The sequence below is a fragment of the Peromyscus maniculatus genome, chromosome 4, assembly GCF_049852395.1.
Source record: "Peromyscus maniculatus bairdii isolate BWxNUB_F1_BW_parent chromosome 4, HU_Pman_BW_mat_3.1, whole genome shotgun sequence".
Taxonomy (NCBI): domain Eukaryota; kingdom Metazoa; phylum Chordata; class Mammalia; order Rodentia; family Cricetidae; genus Peromyscus; species Peromyscus maniculatus.
Window position 1 is genome coordinate 10,934,718 of NC_134855.1, and position 14,292 is coordinate 10,949,009.

At 46.2% G+C, this 14,292-nt stretch overlaps 1 protein-coding gene across 1 annotated transcript in view; it reads right to left on the reverse strand.

Moving 5' to 3' along the window:
• Positions 1 to 14,292, reverse strand: part of Med27 (mediator complex subunit 27) — a 181,981-nt gene that overhangs the window by 101,988 nt on the left and 65,701 nt on the right. The window contains exon 3 of the mRNA XM_006983375.4: positions 13,537 to 13,667. Coding sequence (XP_006983437.1) covers positions 13,537 to 13,667 — 131 coding nt within the window. The remainder of the gene's footprint in view (positions 1 to 13,536; positions 13,668 to 14,292) is intronic.

Below are 14,292 nucleotides of genomic sequence, written 5' to 3' on the forward strand. Positions count from 1 at the left end.
TTCTCTCTGAGGACAAGAAGTCCTCAGATCTACCACCACACGGGGAGCTGGAAAAACTGCAATGGAGAAAGTCTCTAGAGCCAGGAAGTCACAGCCCTGATTACTCTGGGAAAGAGACCTGGGGACGTTCCTGTCACTCAAGGAGTCTCTCTGCAGACTGGGGACAAAGGAAAATCTGGGGGCAGCCTGTACTATGACAATGTATCCTCCATAGTTCAAGATTAAGCTGTTTTTTATTTGATCTGAGTCCCAAGTCTAGTTACAGAAGGTTAAGGATGAGGTCACCTGGGCAACAAGATGAAAGATAGATGAGCAGGTGTTTATCTGCATAGCCGGCCTTCCTCTGGATCACAGGGAAGTGAGTATCTGCATAGCCAGCCTTCCTCTGATCACAGGGAAGTGAGTATCTGCATAGCCGGCCTTCCTCTGGTCACAGGGAAGTGAGTATCTGCATAGCTGGCCTTCCTCTGGATCACAGGGAAGTGAGTATCTGCATAGCCGGCCTTCCTCTGGTCACAGGGAAGTGAGTATCTGCATAGCCGGCCTTCTTCTGGATTACAGGGAAGTAAGCATCTGCATAGCCGGCCTTCCTCTGGTCACAGGGAAGTTTACTTGCCCCCGACAATATCCAGCACCTGGCACCCGGCATCCAGCATGATCATCAACATCAGGTTTAATTTTCTGAATCATTAAAGTGAACACAAAGTAGAGCTTAGTGCAAATAAGTAAGAATAATGTAACTTTAAACCAGGCATAGTGGCCCTCATAATCCCAGTGCTCTGGAGGCAGAGGCAGGAGGTTCATCACAAATCTGAGGCCAGCTTGATCTATATAGTGAGTTCTAGACCAGCAAGGGCTACATAGCAAGACTCAATAAACAAACAAAATTAAAGCAAACCAAAGGAATGGCAAGAATGGCATGAATTTAGACATCAGTGGTTCAAAGATTAATAAGTATTCACTTACACACACACACACACACACACACACACACACACACACACACACACACTCAAACCAAACTTGCTAGAAGTCTGTCACCACCAACAGTCACTCCAGACCACAGTTATCACACCCATACAGGAAGATGTCAAGAGCCCAAAGCTAAGGAACAGAAAACACACAGGCAAAACTATGTGTTTAGAGCCCTGCACATTTTGGGTTTCCATCTGTTTTCTCTGAAATTCCCATGACAGCTGAGGGGGTGATGAGCACAGAGTAGGGCCCTCAGCAGATAAACAACCAGAGAACTTCAATTAATAGTGTTTATGGTAGCCCTATGTTAAAGCCTCTTTGAAACTTTCAAAGGAAATGCTGGCCTGCCTTTCAACCAACCCTAACAAAAGGACTGACCCTTGCCTGCACGTCACCAAGGAAGATACCTGGGTGTTCAGTCAGCATCACTAGTCATCAAGGAAATGCCTGTTAGAGCCACAGGGAGACCCCACTGCCCACCTACTCACACATCTGCTGCTATCAGCCACATGGAGCACAGGTGAGGGTGTGGAGCACCACACTCTCAAAACCTGCTGCTCGGGATGTGAAGCCATACAACTTTGGAAAACAGTTCATCGATTTCTTTACATCGACCATGTGACCAAGATACGGTAATTCAAAGTCCTTATACAGGAAAAATGGAAGCACACGTCTACACAAAGACATGTTGCAGCCAAGCAACCCAAACGTCATCATAGACAAAGGGACAAATTGTGGAATATTCAGTGGAATACTATACAGCAGCAAAAAGAAATAACCTATACATGCAACAATAAGGTTAAATCTCAATGGTAATGCCAATAAAGACCGATTTTTAAAACCAGGGTATATGTTATATGACTTCATCCACATCAAGTTCTAGAAAATATAAACTAATGTACAGAAAAAATGATAAAGGGGCATGGGGTAATATTTGAGGTGGGAAACAATGTTCACTTTCTTAGTTATTGCAAGATGGTACTTATACATGTTTGTACATATTTCACAATTTAAATATATATGATTTAACCATAAGATAAAGCTATTAAATAATGGCTGTAAAGAAAAAAAATACACATCAGATCTAAAATAAACTAAATTGTCACATTATACAAATACACACACGTAGACACACACACATATATATACACACAAAACTTAAAAAATCTTAATTGTGTATTTGTGATTTTTCATAAATACATTAATTCTCAAGTACCCATAGGGTAGTTCAGCATGCCTAGTTATTTAGACATGAACATCATAGAAAATAGGATCGTGAAGAATGAAAATGGAGTCTCCAGCCTTTCTGTAGTCATAAGCTAAAGTGAATGAAGCAGGTGATCAGTGTTGATGCTGGAAGTAGAGTATATGGTGATGTGAGGCTCCATGTTCCCCTGAGTTGAACCCAGCAGGCCCCATCCATTGCCTCAGTGAGCTCTGCAAACTTTTTCCCCACAGTGAAGAGAGGCTCTGACAGTTTTTCCAGGGGTATCATCCCTGGAGAACTCCTTACATCTCAGTGGAGTTGGCTCTCTAAATCTCAGGTATCAGCAGGAATCCTGAGAGCTGTTAACGCTGGGATGTCTGGGTCTCTCTCCCAAGCATCCCATGTGGGTCCACTGGGCAACTGTGGCTACCTCTGGCTGGCTGGGCCGCTTTGCTTGGGAGCCTGGTCTGCACCAATCCACTGTCTGAGTGCCCACTCCCCCTGCTTCTATATTCAACAACACATTTCCACTGTCTTCCCATGCCCCCAGATTGAAGGAAAACAACCAATCCTTACCACACTAGACCCAGCTGGAGAGATTTATGCCCCAGCAAGACAGAAGTCAATATGACAGGGGCAGCAAACAGTGCTTCCTGGTTTTACTGCTGAGAAGTCCTGTGTGTCCCTCTACCGGCAGTGAGTGCGGGGCTGACTGGTGGGTACCACAAGTCCATTCTACCCTAAGCGACTCCAGCCAAGGTACAGCCACTTCCTCCTCAGAGCCAGGCTCACAGCAGTCACTGTACCTGTGAGCTTCTGCACTCTTCAGTAGAAGTGAACAGAAAACCTGGCTCACTGTTTCTTCATCACCTATATGCTATGTGGAGACTTTCGGGACTGAAGCCTGTGGCTTACTAATGGCCAATGTGCCAGAGAGAAACACACCAGGACATCACAGGAATTACTTTTCAGCTCAGGCAGAACAGAAGGATTTCAAAGAGTCTCACTTGCACCCAGCTTTAGTTGGGAACCCTATGGTGTGAAAAGCTAATAATCCCAGGCTCCAGCTCTTCGTTATGCAAAAGAATTAAACAAATACTCTTTACTTTCAATTACTTTCTCATATCTGCTGTTTGGGAGACTGTACTATGCAAAATCCAACATATAATGAAGCCGTAGCTTTGTTTACTGTGATCCAAACTTGATGCAATGCTTTAAAATAAATGTTTTTAGAAATAAAAATAAAAAAGAAGGACCAGCACCTATCCGATGAGCCTTGGGGAACCACCCATTCTTTTCTTCCTTTGCCCTGTAATGGCCAGTGATGTAATAGCCACAGCAGACAGCTGTCTTCCTGGATAAAATCACCTTGTAAAGGAGAAATGCAATTAGAGGACACAATGAAATATCATTTTAAACTGATTCTGCAGGCTGCCACGTTCCGCTCAGGGCTTAATGGCTAGGTTCTTTATTACTGTTTTCTAGTCTATCCGACTGCTCCGTGATTCAGTATCTACAGAAGACACTAAGTTTCTCAGTTCTCTGTACCACATGTGGTCTGAGACAAATACATGACAGAGCCAGTCACTGAGGCTGCAGGTGTCTATGGGGTTGACAGGGCAGGACATGACAAACCTGTCACCATAACTCTGCTCTCCCTTGCCGCCCCTTGCTTGGCTTGTACACTTCTCTAGATTTTGCCTAGCACTGTACTGCTGGCAGCCCTGGTCTGCTTCTCCAGACAGGGTTTTGTCGTTGTTGTGGGACACAACATTTTATCATAAAATTTTCAGATATAGTATCCCCCATTACCCATGACTTTGCTGTCTGCTCTTTTAGGTACCAGCAGTCAACCACAGTCTGAACCATCAGATAAACCATTTAGCATCCCAGAACTTGCATTCCAAGAACCCTTATTCAACTCATGCCAACAGCCTGGACTTGCCAAAGAAGCTGGAAAGGGCTCCCTGTAAGTGAAAAAGCAAAATTTAAAACTTGATTTTCAAAAATAAAAATAAAAAGATGCCAAGAATCCTAAGATCCATGGCAAGAAGATCCTCTGTCTGTGAAACTGGGGAGAAAACGCACTGTTCCCCTGCTGTGGAGAACATGTGGATTAGGCTTCATCACACGTGGGCCCTTATGGAAAACGTTCTTGTACTCCTGAGATTCCGTACTCGGGAGTTTCTGTTATCTGTGAACACGTTCTGTAGATGAGGGGCATGAATGTACATATAAACGCAGTCAAGAGTGAAGTGAGCCTGACGGCCCTGCAGCACCATCCACAGCAAGAGGGTCTCATGACCCCACTCCAACAGCAGCAGTATGCCGGCCACAATACTTGGCAACACGATGCTAGTATATTTAAAGTAAATGTGGCCCATCCATCACTCTGCCCAAGATCTGTGAGCACCTAATGCTGCACATGCCTTGAGAGGAATGCTTCATCTCTCCCTCTGTTTACAAGAAGTCCTTTCTGTGCCATGATGTTCCTGGCCTGGCTGTCCACACACCTAATCTGCTCTGAGTGAAAAGGAGCCATGAGTGCATGGAAAATGGGAGGCTGAGGTGGGGATCAAAGGTCCAGGTGGAGGCTGGAAGGGAATGGGGTTGGGGACATCGGCACCCTGTCACAGGGAATACCTCTGAGTACAGGAGACCAGAACTCCCCTGGCTGAAACAGAGAGCAAAGTTCTGCCATATGCCTCAAGTATTACAGTCCCGACAAGCTACAGATTTTGGTCTGTGGCTATTAGCTGAACAGAACGCAGTTCTCTCAAGGGAAGAGAAGAGGCTTTTACAACATATATGCTAATGAATCGCAACGATATAGAGCATTTAAAACAAAATGTCCCTATATTTATTCTCCATGGACAGATTTTTGCATTAATATTTATGAGGGATTCCTCGTTTATTTCTCCCAGAGACTTTTCTCCTGCCCAAAGAGAGGGGATACGAGATAAGTAACACGAACCAATTATCTTTTAAACAGCTACAAAGGACTAGCTTATTCATCTGCAACCTGCCACTTGATTCATCTTCCTAATATAGCACTTTCCACACACTGGGCCCTGGGCGCCAGCCCCGGGGTCCTGCTCTTCCACAGCGTGCTAAGGCTGGCTTTTGGGCCCTGTCCTCTGGGAAAGGCTCGAAGCCCACCTCTGCATCTGCCCCCGACCATTCCCTCTGTCTGTCGAAGTAGCACTTGGTTCCTGGAGACTTAAACATCCAGTACTTGCAGGTACAGTTCACTACGAGTCCCAGGTACTGTGGACACATCTAAAATGTGTCTGGAGGTGTTCTCGGGAAGCTACAAGATGACTCAGTGGTTCAAGCAGCTACCACATAAGCATGAGGACCCGAGGTTGGTCCCTAGTGCCTATAAAAAGCTAGGCATGGCACTGCATATTTATAATCACACCACTGGGGAGAAAGAGACAGGAGAATGCCAAGAGCTAACTGACCAGCCACCCTAGAAGAATCATGAGCACTCCGGTCCTTGTAAAAGATCCTGACTCAAAAAAAAAAAACAAAAAAAAAAAACAAAAAAAAAAAACAAGGCAAACACTAGGTGGACAGCTCCTGAGGAATAATACCAGAGGTTGAACTCTGCTCTCCACAGGCGCGCGCGCACGCGCACACACACACACACACACACACACACACACACACACACACACACACACACACGGCAGCGGGGGCGAGGGTGTCTCAGCCTTATCAGCCAGGAAAACCACATATCAGTGCTTGAGATCCTCTGGTACCTGGATGACGTGCTGTGGAGAAGCCTGGGCTTGAAGCCTTGCTGAGTGAGAGCTAAGGAAGCATTCCTTCTACACAGGAACCACATCACACTTTTTTCCCATTAGACTCGGACTCTTCCCTCCTCTAACTGCCAATAACATGAGCACGTAAGCGTAACAATGGTTATGGGCTGTCTCTTCTCAAACAGAGACACTAAAGAGCAGTGAGGACAGAGCCAGAAGGAAGTCTATTCCACACCCTTGGCCTCAAAATGTTGTCCAAGTCTATTTCAAAACCAGTGGGAAACAAGCAGGTACAAACAGCAGCAAAAACAGGGAGTGAAATGATGTCTGTGATGTTAGGCGTTCACAAGCCAGTGAGCAAGGCTGGGTGGGGAAAGGCTCGAGGCTTGCCCTAGCCCCTGCCTGGGAGGCTGAGTGTCTAGACTGGCCTCCAAAAGCTCTGGAGACCAGATGCGGCTCTGCAGGAGATTCCTTTCTGGCCTGGGTTGAGGTGGCCCTTCAGCTACAGTTAAAATCACAGCTGGCTACAGCAGAGTTCCTACCAATATCCTCACTTTTGTGTGCACACTGGCTAAAAGGAACAGCCTGGAATCTACTGTGTCCACAAGAGAGGGCAGCAGTGGGCTGCAGGGTTTGAGGTTCCCGTAAAAGGCAACTCTGGCTATCTCAAGGCCGCCACTCCTCCCACTCGGGACACGAAAGCTCCGTCTGTCTGATGCCTTTGGGGTTTTCTTATGGGGGTGCTGGAGACCGTGCTCAGCTCCCCTGCTGTGCGCACTCCCCAGCCCGTGTGAACTGTTTCGGAGGGAGGCTGGTGCTCCTATCCAGTCTTGGAGGAGAAAGGCACAAGTCCCGAGTCGGAAGCTCAGGCGTGACGTGTGTTAATAACCGAGCTCAGCGGCAACAGTTATTGGAAACTGATCTCCTCCTTATTAATATGGTCCCGCAATGGAGAGAAAAGATTTCTCCATGTTCTAGAATGCAAACAATGTTTTAATCTTTAATTATATTCTCAATTTCAGCTCTTCTGGAGAACTGCAGCCACCTAGGCCTAGGATTATTTCTTTATTACACAGCCTCTCTGTGGTATTTAATGAATATTGTTACTTAATGCTCGCCAATGGGGGAAAGAAGGACTTCGTGGATTTCCACCCAAGTTTTGAAGACTTTTCCCCAAACTCAGCAAACTTTCATCTGCATGCCTCTCTCCTCTGTGGGACATCAGTACAGGCCACACACTCTCTCTGCTACATCCCAGCTCAGGCCGAGCCTGCTGCATGCTAGGAAAGCCTCCCTGACAGAGGGACTGAGCCAGCATCTACTGGCTGAAGCTTTGCTCAGATCAAGCTGAACTCAGCTCCAATGAAAGGAGATATAGAGTTCTACTCAAGCTCCTGTCTCCAGCAAGGCCAATGGACTTAATATAAATTACTCACCACATAACCACAGTCTGCCCTCAACAAAATAGTCTCAGTAGTGTGAAAAAAGAAGTCCAAAACACCACCACCACCACAAGGATGGAAGCTCATGGTCACCAGAGCAGACTTTCCAGTAGAGCTGCACAATGTTGGATCTCATGCACGCTGAAGTGGACAAAGTCGAAAAACCAAACCAAACCTGTTTTTAAAAGATCCTAAAATCAGAGAACGTGGCAACAGCCAGCTAGCCATGGAACAGCCTTCCCACACAAGCACTGTGCTGCTGGTGATACATCAGTGACTCCAGAAGCTCCCACCCAGGACACAACACCACTGCCTTGCTCCCGTGATCCCTGGTGTTTCTACATGAAACAAAAGGCAATGTGAGCCTTCTGAGAACAAAATAACCATGTGAAACTGTGAGTGGGTGATCTTGGGAGCCAGACACGTAGTGGTAGCTGGAGGCGCACCTCATTTGACTCAACTCCCAGAGCACAATCAGTGGCACACAGAAAGGCAGTCTGTGTTCAAGTACTGGGTTGAGGACAGTCCCATTACCCTCCTGCCCTGAGCTGGTGGCACATCTTTCTAGCAACTGCATAGCACATGTTTGCCATTGGTGATGCTATTGCTCAAACACACACAGTGTGACGATGGCTCCTGTGAGATAACACTGAAAACACACAACATGTTGAGGAAGGGCCACCAGGAGGCTCAAAGGACATCCAAGAACACCATTCAGCATCAAAATGGGATGAGGCGCTGATCCACACCACGTGAGTGCATCTCAAAAGCTACGCGGTGAGTAAATGGGAAACAGACAGCACATTCTGCACGCCATGTGTGATGTTCTAGAGACAGAGACCACACGGGGTTACAGAGACAAGACATGGACTCGGAGAGCTTGGCTGTAAAGTGGAGCTGTATGACGTGGAGGATGGCAGGGAAGCGGGGTTCAGCGTTCAGGGGTTCGAATAAGCGTGCTTTGTCTACTAACAAGAACAAGCTGAGGAAAGGAAACACTGTCATATACAGAATGGAAGAGGAAGACCAATGGGGAAACGGCAGGGCAGGCAACAAGTGGAGAATGGCTTGTTCCTCTCCAAGGAGCGCCCCAGTGGAATAGAGCTTGGATTCAGCAGGTGGGAGCTTCTCACAAAGAAAACATGGTGACAAGATGCTGCTGGCCCAGCCTGCAGGGGAGAGTGGTAGTATTTTCAAAAAGAACCTTTCAGAGGAACTCGTTTTCCTTCAAATCTAAATAAGGCCAAGGCATGCTGAATTGGAGCAGAGAGATCTCTGGCCACTGAAAGCTGGTGCATCATTAGCTGTTGAGGCCATAGGGTTGTGGATCCTCAGCCTGACCATATGGATCCAAACTAGCATCCCAGGTTAACAGAGAAGTATACTCAAAAGTGCTCCTGACATATTAAATACAGGTCTCCAGAACATGACTCAAAAACTAACCAAATGAGACAGCCATTCTAGAAGTTAACTTCAATCCAATGGGAGTCAAAGGCCCGGCAATGTTTCCCCAGCAACAGGGAGACAGCCTCTTTTGAGATGGACAGCACCTTCTGCCAGAGACGTCACTTAGGAGGAGCACTCTGGACAGCTGCAGGGAGGGTGCTTAGCAGTTCCATGGGAACATTTTTATCTCTTTACAAGCTTCTTTAGGGGTTCGGGGGGAGATGAGTCTTTAATCCCAGCACTCACTCATCCTATGGAACAGAGGAGCAATCATGTCTGCAGATGACTACTGTTCACGCCACCGCATCTGAAACACATTCTACAAGTGTCCCACATTCCTGTTTATGGTGGCTGCACAGCCCAACAGGACCAGTACAGAGGGTATAAGAGGAAGCAACCCCAGAGTACCAAGAACAAATCAAAGTCCAATTCCACAAAAGTCCAACCTGGGGAACCACTGGGTTTAATGGGCTTCAGAGTATGGATGTCCCAAAGCAGCCATGCCACAGGAAAGTCTCATCTGGTATGGTGATGACTTCCGGAACACAGTTAACTTCTATAGTACACTCTAGCAACTTCATTCATACCATGAGGTCAAATGCAATTAGGGCAGAATTACATGCAAACGGCCAGGAGGTATAGAAGAAAACCTCCAGAACCTCAGGTGTGGGGTCAGTGGCCCCATCCCCTTCTTCTGTGAGGGAATGTCAACAGCCAACAAGCCTGATCTTGAGAGGAGAGTCTCCTCCTACACTTGGAGAGCACTCTAAAACAGCACCCTGACCGGGACCACAGATCTTGTCCATCACAGGACTTGGCACACACTCTTATGAAGCCTGTGACTTACTTGATCCCATCTTTAGTCTCCTGAAAGCCAAGAGTGCATCTCAGTCCTCCCTGAAGCTCCTGCTCAATGCACAGACTGGTCCTGAGTAAACGGACCTGACGGGACCTAGTCTTAGCCACCCTTCCCTACAGTGTCTCCACTGGCAACTGGGTGCTTTTCAATATTGTCCACATGTTCCTTGCCATATTTTCTTTCATAAAGGACAGTCCGTGCCCTCCTATTGAATGCCATTCAGGCTCAGTGACTCACTTCTAATGAAGAGAATGATGGACAACAGATAATCTGAGGCTAAGTTGGAAAAGGACAACCTCCTCTTGGCTCAGCCTCTTAGATGGCTGCTTTTGGAGAAGCCAGTGCCATACCCAAGGACACTTCCTGTGATACAGGAAACAAATACAACCTCCTGTCATCAGCCAACACTAGCCTGCCTGCAGCTGGACTCTCTCCCAGTGTTCTAATGAGACACCAACCAAGGCCACAGTCAGAGGGATCAGCTGGGGTCACTGAGTGGCCTTGGTGGAACAGTTCCTGACCTCAGCTGAGCCCTTAATGACTATGACCCTAGCCAGTGTCCCAGTAGAACATACTGGAAGACTGAGTCAGATCTACCCAGACAAGCCACTCTCGGAACCCTGACCTAGGATGACAGGACAGAGAATGCCTCTTATTGCTAACAATAACACTATGTCCAGGAGCAATTTATCTGGTAGCAATAGGTAAACAATACATCTGAGGATGTTGGGAGTAGGGGGACAGACAGTTAATATAGCAACCTTAGTGAATCTGGGTGTTATATAGGGAGCTCAGGAATTTTTTCTCTTTTTGTTTTGTTTGTTTTTTGTTTTTTTCAAGACAGGGTTTCTCTGTGAAACAGCTCTGGCTGTCCTGGAACCAGGCTGGCATCGAACTCACAGAGATCTGCCTGTCTCTGCCTCCTGAGTGCTGGGATTAAGGGAATGCATCACTACTACCCAGCTATCCGGAATTTTCTTAATGACAAAATGAACTTAGGGTGATAATGTGTTTATAATAAAAATGTTGTGATTGGGACTCTTCTGTAGGAAGGTGCAACTATTATACTATTAACATGTAGGTATGAATACTCAGACCACATCATGCTGCCTTCACAATACACTAGCACAGGAGAGAGGAAACTATCTCAATTTGGTCCTTGGTCCTTTCTGGAAAGTTTTATTTGCAAAAATGATTGTATGTGTGTGCTGAAAAAGAATGTCTGGCCGGGCAGTTGGTGGAGCACGCCTTTAATCTCAGCACTCGGGAGGCAGAGCCAGGCGTATCTCTGTGAGTTCGAGGCCAGCCTAGTCTACAGAGTGAGATCCAGGACAGGCACCAAAACTACACAGAGAAACCCTGTTTCAAAACAAAACAAAACAAAACAACAAACAAACAAACAAACAAAATGCCTGAACAATATCCACCAAACCTTAAAAGGGGCTTCTTGGGATGGTATAATATATTTGTTACCTTTGGTTTTTCTTTACATCTACATACACATCTATTACTTATAGCTTTTTTCTTTAAACATTCCTAACTCCAGTAGGCCGTCATCTATGCTGCATCCTATTTCTACCCAACATCAAACACAATGAAGAGCTGTGTGGGAGTCTGGATATAGATCCTGCCTACGAGGCAGTAGCTCTATGAAGGGATTCCAGGAGGCTGAGAGTCCCAGAGCTCAGAGATGAGAAGGAGGAGTAGTCGATCTCCGCAGGAAATGGCTCCAGCGGATAGGAAATCATTCCACTGTTGTATTCTTAGGACGCTGTAACCACTTCTCACTTTGAAACCAAGTATTTTGAGTGATCTATTATAAATGTATGATGACAGTTGTGAATACTCTTCTCTCTTTCCCTTTGGCATCTGAACAGTGTCTGTTGATTGCCTTGGTGCTTAAAATAGCTTCTAAGTGTCCTCATAATAGCATGTCACCTGTAAACAGGTTTCAAGCCAATGCAAATTAACAAATGGTGAACAGATGGACCAAGAACTGACTTTTGTCAGGAGAGAGTTAGCAACAAACACTTTTTGGCTTCGGTCTTATGGGACCATTAGAAAGTCTTTCACTTCTTGCCAAACATCTTGCCTCAGTAGACAATCCATGCAGGGAAAATGACAGATTACAAGGCCCATCAGACTTCGGGGAGCTGCGTGCTGAGATATGCAGAGTCACCGAGTCAACGCGATGCAACAACAGAGTAACACTCTGCAAGAAGCTTTCTGCTCCTCAAGTCAGTGTCTTTTCAAAGACCACAGCACATGTATATGCATGCAGCATTCGAAAACAACTGTGGAGACTGCCGCTTGCTGGTGCTCATCTTGTCTGCAGATGCAGACTGCGAGAGGGTCAGCAGAACATGGAGACAGCTGTGGACAGATGCCAGTGACCTTCCCCGGCCCTTTTCTTTCCTTAAGTCTGTGCCATAAGCCACTGACAGTTGAATCCTTGTTTGGTCACTCTATTTAAGCAGGCCTCTCCTCCCACACTTTATTCCTATTTATTCTTTTCCCAGCATTAATTATAACTAACCAGAAACTATGGTGTTGGGGGCTATCTTGCTCGTAATTACAGCCTCAAGAACTGGAACCCTGCTTGGTACATAGTAGGCACAAGTATTTGCTAACCAGACAAAATCAGTGAGCTTTTGAGTAAAGGCGAACATGCACATCTTGTATGCAAATGATCCTTCGAGCAGTCAATGTAAAGATGCAGCTCATAGCCAAGGACAGGAACAAAGGAGAGGGTAAAGAATGATGTCGTAGGGAACATCGGAGGTCCACACACCACACGCAGTCTCTGAGGAGTGTGCACACTGGGGGAGAACCTACCAGTGAGGCCTCTTAGCACGCAGCTTGCCAGCCAAGTTGGTAAACCAACTGAAGTAACAAACACACTGAGCAGAAAAAAAAAACATTCATGTTTCCTTTTTTTATTTTATTTTATTTTATTTTATTTTATTTTGCTGGTCTAGGGAAATAACTCAGTAGAAAAAGCACATTCTTAGCAGACACAGGCCTTGGGTCCAGTCCCCCTGTACACACCTGTGTCCATGTGTGCTTGCACACATACATAGAAATAGTACAAATGGCAGCATAGGATTTATATAAAGTTCAAAGATTGGCAAATTGTGGTTTTTGTTCTCAGAGGTTTTTATTTTTGTTTTGAGGTGGGAATCTTACTATATAGCCCAAGGTAGCCTTAAACAGAGATCCTCCTGCTTCAGCTTCCCACATGCTGGGACTCCCAGGCACATGCCACCATAGCAGGCTAAAATGAACTATTTGAAGAAATGGAAACAATATTCAGCACAGGGTTAAAGGCAGCTTGAGTACGGACTGGGAGCCTGGGGACTCTCCTAGGGATTTGGAATTGGTAGCTACAGGGCTGCCCATAGGAGAGGAAAAGCACCATGTGGTTTGCTTGCCTATTATCCTGCTAGTGAGGAAACACAGGTTACCAGGTGAAAACAGCAGCCAGCCCAGCTCGAACGCTACTCCAGCTTAAGCATGTCCTCTAGGCCAGGCTCACCAGAATGTACTCAGCAGGCCAGTCTCCTAGTGTTCTGCCAGCTTCAGGACTGGGCTGAGGAGACAGTAAGTTACAAGGCATCTAAAACTCCCAGCTGGAAAGTCAGACACTAGCCATGTCAACCAGGAACTGTGTCACAGCTGCCCCAGAAAAACCTTAGGCAAGTTATGCTTTCTAATCCTGCTGGAGTCCTCTTAAAAAGGAAGACACTATTTGGGAGGAAAACAAAACCTTCCTACCAACTCCAAATGAGCACAAAGCAATGTCCACCCAGGTGGAAAGCCCTCCAAAAACCCGTCACTTACTGAGGCGGTAGAACCAGAGTGGTTGGCTGGGCCTTGGGTCTTCGCTTGGCAGACACGCCCATCTGATTTGCAGAGCGCTTTAAGGACTGCTGATTCAAAAGGCCAGACGCTAGACCTGCGTGGTACTGCAGCTGCAGAGACAGGAGGGAAAGAACATTCCATAAGCGCAGGCCAGCAGGCATTGAACTATCAATCCCAGGCTACTCTGTCGCTGTACACATTTTAAGTTATTTCACATACTGCTGCTAACATTCTGCGGCAAGGCATTTGTTCCTAAGGTGATAATTAAATGAAGACAAAAAGAAGCAGAGTTGTTCATCATGGCAATAATGCACCAATGAAAACTGAACACAATTCAAAGTGGCTAAAATATCAAAGGGTTTCACAGCACCACTGCGCTGATTTAGAAACAAAGCAAGTTGCGCTGTGAACCAAAAGACACTGCACTGTGCATTTCTGAATACTAGCACAACTGGGGAGATGTGGCTATGAAGATCAGCCAGGTGATTCATGGGGTGGTCTGAAAGCCTGTGTTGTGTTACTAATAAGATCTGGACAATTTTCCCAGGGACTAAGTTAGTTCCGGGAGCTCTTGCTTGTAATGAAAACTATAAAACTGATCCTGAACTGTGGTAAGCCAGGACCTCAACTCGACCAGTCACATAGGTTCAAGTTGGAATCTTCTCAGGAGTCACTTTTCCCATTGGTGAAAGTATCAGTTTCAGGTTAAAAGCCAGCTTGGGACTCAATCTGATA